General features: G+C 46.0%; 1 protein-coding gene across 1 annotated transcript; it reads left to right on the plus strand.

Moving 5' to 3' along the window:
- The first annotated feature begins 4,742 nt into the window (after positions 1 to 4,742).
- LOC129080113 (PDZ and LIM domain protein 1-like) lies at positions 4,743 to 5,729 on the plus strand. Its single transcript, XM_054585357.1, has one exon. The coding sequence runs from the start codon at positions 4,743 to 4,745 to the stop codon at positions 5,727 to 5,729; it is 987 nt and encodes a 328-aa protein (XP_054441332.1).
- The last annotated feature ends 271 nt before the right edge of the window (positions 5,730 to 6,000 follow it).

Consider the following 6,000-nt stretch of genomic DNA (forward strand, 5'->3'; position numbering starts at 1 on the left):
ATGCAACTCATTGCCACATTCCCTGACCTCCCAGGCCTGGTCCCGCTGGCTGGCCTGGTTTCTCTCGGCACCAGTTCCTTGCCCTCAGTGGCGATCGTGCTCTGTGTTCCCCAGTAACCCTCCAGAGGCCCTGGGCCCCACAGAATACTGGCTGTTCCCACTCCTCCCAGTGTGCTTCTCCACACGCTGCACGCATGTACTCTCTGCACCTCTTTGTCATGCCCCAGTGCAAGGCAATCTGATTCCTGCTTCTACCTCTTCTGCAGAATGGCTCTTTGTAACGCAAAAGTCAGTGGACATCTTTCAGGCCCTTTTTGTTTGATCTCTGTGATGCATTTGACACCATCCTCCCAGAAATTTTCTCCTACCTTGCTTCCATGTCTTCCTACCCTTCTGACACTCCTCTCCAAATGTCTGCCATCTCTTCCTTGTTAACCCAGCCCCCAATCACTGCAGTTCCCCCAAATAGGAACATGGTGGTAAATGGCACATGGGGCAATGCAATGAAGTCTCATCCCCTCTCTCCATGTTGTCATGTCAAATGGATGCCCTCTGCCCTGGCTTTGTGGCTCTCCAGTCCCTTGGTTTCAGTTTCCACCTTCTTTTCATTTTACACACATGATCCACAGACACGCTAATGACTTCCCCGTCCGTGCCTCAAACTGAACGGAATTGGACGGCTTATTGGATACCTCTATATGAATGTGCTATGGGCAACTCAGATTCAGCAGATCCCAAATAAAAGCATTAGTTTCCCTTTAACTTTCTGGTTTACCCATGCTCTCCTAGTGAATGGCACCACTCTTCGATATCAAGTTCAAAAGCTGTCCATTACTTCACATTCCTTTGCCATCTTTACCTCTGTGGTCATTCTCTCCCTGGAGCTTGCTCTGCCCAACCCCTCCAGTCTCTCCCCTCATGCTCATCCTTCACTGATTCCTGAGTTCACCTCACAGCTCTTGTCAGCCCCTGCCTAGATTTTTCCAGCTGCCTTGCATATGGTTTCCATTACATAACTCATCTCTCCCAGTCTATAGAGGTAAAGGGCTGCAGTATGAGTGGCCAGGGACTGCAGGCAGACTTTCTGGGCTCGATTACACTCTGTCTTCAGCTATCTGTGCAACTTCGGGCAGGTTCTTTAACTGCTCTCCATTTGTTCATAAGTAAAGTGGAGGCTATAACAGTATCTACCTCAGAGGAGTAAGACTGAGGGTGGGATGAGGATTACAAGAGTTAATATAGGTCAAGCACTTGGGACAGTACCTGACACTTATTAAGCACCCATTAAATGTTTCTTGTTATCATCATTATCATCATCATCATCATCACCATCACCACCACCATCATTTTCTGCACTATTAGAGGGTCTTTCTAAAAGAAAAATCTGGTCTAACCAGGATTCTACTCAAAACCATTCAGTTCAAGCAGATATTTTGTATGCCCATGTTCACAGCAGTATTATTCTGAATAGTTAAAATGTAAAAACAACCCAAGTGTCCATTGACAAAAGAGTGGATAAACAAAATATGGTCTATACATACAACAGAATATTATTCAGGAAGGAAGGACATTCTGACACATGCTACAATATGGATAAGCCTTGAGGACATTATAATGAGTAAAGTAAGCCAATCACAAAGGAAAAATACTGTGTGATTATGCCTATATGAAGTACGTAGAATAGTCAAATTCATAGAGTCAGAGAGTAGAATGGGAGTTGCCAGGGGCTGGGGGAAAGCGAATGGGGATTTAGTGTTGAATGGTGACACAATTTCATTTTGGGAAGAAGAGTAAGTTCCAGAGATGGATGGTGTTGGTGGTTGCACAACAGTGTGAGTGTACTCAATGCCATTAAAATTTACAAGTAAAAATAGTGAAAAGGGTAAAATTTATGTAATTTTTACCATAACAAAAAAAATACAAAAAAGCCTTTCAGTGTGTCTCCATTGCCTACAAAGTTGCAACACCAAAGAAAGTGGTCTAAGCCCTGAGGCTCTGTCTCAGTTCATCTGTTCTGGCATCTTTTCCTACCTCTCCCTGAGAGATATACAGTGGTATCTCTCATGATACCACTCAGGCTATGAACTTTGACAACACTAAAACTCTGCAAAGGGCTCAAATTCCTTGCCTTCCATATCTAGGAGACTTGATTCACACCTACTTCCTGTACTTCTGGACTTTCACTTAGACAAATCAAAACATAGAATTGGGGAATATTAGAAATTATTCTATGGGTTTTTCAACATGGCAGCAAGTAGGTGGAAGCTATACTTACCTCCTCCCAGGACCAAACTGGATTTACAGTTAAATTAAAGAACAACCATCCTGAATAACCAACTGAAGTCTAACTGAGGAGGAGTCTTATAACCAAGGTTTTACTAAAGAAGCCACATTGAGACTGGTAGAAAGGACAAAGATGTGACAAGGGCTGGCTCTACTCCCACAGTGGCAGTTGATGTTGCAGAGTAATACTTCAGTGGGAATTTCCCCTGAGAAGTGTGGGGCCCAGGGCACAAGAGCCAGGAAGAGGTACCCACATAATATCTGGCTCCACAGATCACCCTCTTAAAAGCCCAACGTATAAAATTTTGTTTGCAGTCACTCACCCTGGGCTCTGGCGGAGAAGACTTAGAGTTGTGTGAGGAGAGTCTAGGGTTTGTGGCTCTAGGAAGGGAGCTAAGGGGACAGCTACCAGGACCTCTGTGCTTAGGCCCTCTTCCAGACGGCAGATGCCATCTTTCTTGGGTGGAGCATGATCTTCCAAGCAGCATCAGACTCAGGGAAAGGAATTGTCCCACCCTCTGGACCCCTCTCCTCCCAACCTTGCAAAGTTTAAGCCCCGATGAGGAGTCAGCTGCCTTAGCTTGGGTGCAGAGGTCTGGGCAGACTCAGGGACTCTCAGTGACTGAGTTCTCTGGTGTTGTGATAGGGGCCAGTTCCCCTACGTTCCTTTGATCCTGACTGGTGCTTCCCCTTCATGGGAGATCTGATAGGACCATTTTCCTGTGTTCTGGCAGACCCAACATCTGGGCCTCAGATGTACCACTTGCCTGACCCCTAGTGGTTCCACTCTGCCAAAGTCAGGACAAAATTTGGGACAGAGTCCTGGGGCTCTGGGGTGGGGACTACACTCACCACCTTCCCTGAAGCTTGACCAGCAGCACTTCCCTCTCATGGGAGATCCACTAGCCCCATCTACCCAACTCCAGAGGCTCTTTTAATGACTGAACCTAATACGTAGCCCACAGATGGAGGCAGATCTCAGGGTGACTTGGGCTTTTGCTGACACGCCACTAAGCTTGGAGCTGGAAAAAGCCAGCCTTGGTGCACAGTGTGGTCTTCCCATGAGCATCCAAACTCAGAAGAGGCAGCCACAAACTGTGGATCACTTGTAACTCCAAATAGATGGCCAAGGGCTAGACACAGATAGTGTCTGACACTGGTTTGTTCCAGAGTCCCTCCCAAGAGGCCCAGAACTGACGCACCACGAGGCCAGTGTTAGAAAACATCAGAGCAGGATCCAATAAGCTTCACAAGCAGTATATCCAAAAGGAAATCTCAGAAGGCACAAACCCCTGGTGAAGTTAATTCTACTTTGTGTGGTCAGCACCTACACAGCAGCTCACACATTGCATTCAGGGTTGAGCCTCACAGTCGGCCAGCTTGAGGGTCAGTCCCATGTGCAAAGAGGTGACTATAAATCAACACTCAGTCACAACAGAAGGGCCCACATCACCCACACAAGGGACTTCATAGAGCACCCAGTTCAAATGATCAAAGGGAATGTGCCACTAGATCCCACAGGACACCTAATATGTAAGGCCACACTACAAGGAATGAGAGTCATAGCAGATCTACCAAATACACAGAAACAAACACAAAGAGGCAGCCAACATAGGGAGACAAATAAACAGGCTCCAAATGAAAAAACAGGAAGACTCTTCAGAAAAACAGCTAGATAAAATGGAAAGAAGCAATTTATCAGATATGAAGTTCAAAGTAATGGTTATAAGGATGCTCAAAGAACTTTGTGAGAACTGCAATAGCATTAAAGGGGCATAGAAACCATGAAAAAGGATGAGTCATAAGTGAAGAATACAATATCTGACATCAATAATACACTGGAAGGAATAAACAGTAGGTTGGATGTGGCAGAGGATCAAATCAGTGATTTGGAAAACAAGGTAGAAAACTAAACAATCAGAGCAGCAAAAAGAAAAATATTAAAAAGAATGAAGATAGTTTAAAGGACCTTTGGGACAACATGAAGTGTATTAACATTTACATCATAGGAGTAACAGAAGAGAGAGCAAGGGATCAAGAACCTATTTGAAGAAATAATGACCAAAAACTTCTAACCTAGTGTCGGTAGAAGACACACAAGTCCAGGAAGCATAGAGAGTCCCAAACAAGATAAACCCAAAGAGACCCACAAGACACATAATAATTAAAATGCAAAAGTTAAAAGCGAAGAGAGAATCTTAAAAGCTGCAACAGAAAGACAGTTACCTACAAGGGGGCTCCCATTAGACTGTCAGTTGATTTCTCACCAGAAACATTTCAGGCCAAAAGAGATTGGCATGAAATATTCAAAGTGATAAAAAGCAAGAACCTACAACCAAGACTGCTTTACCCAGCAAGGCTATCATTGAAAACTGGGATAGCTGACTGGGAAGCCCAGAGAGCCCAGCTGGGTCTTGCTGTGTCTGTCCCAGTGGGTCGCCCCTTGCCATTGCTGTGCCATGACCATCCAGCAAATAGTCCTCCAGGGCCCAGGGCCATGGGGCTTCTGCCTCGTTGGGGACAAGGACTTCGAGCAGCCTCTTGCCATTTCCCAGGTCACTCCTAGAAGCAAGGCTGCTATAGCTAATTTGTATATTGGAGATACAATCATAGCCATCAATGGGGAAAACACCAGTAATATGACGCACTTGGAAGCTCAGAACAAAATCAAGGGCTGTGTAGACAACACGACTCTCACAGTATCCAGATCTGAAAATAAAGTCTGGTCTCTAGTGACAGAGGAAGAGAAATGTCATCCGTACAAGATGAATTTAGCCCCTGAGCCACAAGAAGTCCAACACATAGGAAGCGCCCACAACCAGAGTGCCATGCCCTTCACTGTCTCGCCTGCCTCCAGCTCTGGCGCCAGGATCATCACAAACCAGTACAACCACCCCTCCGGCCTCTACTCTTCTGAAAACATTTCCAACTTCAACAGTGCCTTGGAGTCAAAGACGATGGCCAGTGGGCCAGAGACAAATGGCAGAGTCTTAGAGCATTTTCAGTCTCCAAGTGGACTGGTTATCGACAAAGAATCTGAAGTTTACAAGATGCTTCAGGAGAAGCAGGAATTAAATGAGCCCCCAAAACAGTCCACTTCATTCCTGGTTTTTCAGGAAATCCTGGAATCTGAGGAGAAAGGGGATCCCAACAAGCCCTCGGGATTTAGGAGTGTTAAGGCTCCGGTCACCAAAGTGGCCGCATCAATTGGAAATGCTCAGAAGCTGCCCATGTGTGACAAATGTGGCACCAGCATTGTTGGTGTGTTTGTGAAGCTGCGGAACCATTACCGCCACCCCGAGTGCTATGTATGCACCGACTGTGGTACAAACCTGAAACAGAAGGGCCATTTCTTTGTGGAAGATCAGATCTACTGTGAAAAGCACACCCGAGAGTGGGTCACCCCACCTGAAGGCTACGACGTGGTCACTGTGTTCCCCAAGTGAACCAGCAGATCTGCGCGGAACCCTCTTCTCCAAGTAGCTCCTGTTGCTACTTATTCTCTCCATGCTCTGGCCCTCTCCTCTCTTGGAAGTTCTTGCTTACTCTGGTTTTATCTCTACTCGTTAAATGTTGTGCGCTCTGCCTTTGCTAACTGACTCGCACTGCTGCGTGATGCCTGCTTTTATAATAAATGGAAGATTGTTTCATTCAGTGTCCCCTTGCCAGCATCGCTGTGTCTTCTCTTCACCTCAGTTCATATCTGCTGCAAATGGA

This window comes from Pteronotus mesoamericanus, unplaced genomic scaffold (genome assembly GCF_021234165.1).
Source record: "Pteronotus mesoamericanus isolate MK-2021 breed Mesoamerican mustached bat unplaced genomic scaffold, CSHL_Meso_final contig_121, whole genome shotgun sequence".
Taxonomy (NCBI): domain Eukaryota; kingdom Metazoa; phylum Chordata; class Mammalia; order Chiroptera; family Mormoopidae; genus Pteronotus; species Pteronotus mesoamericanus.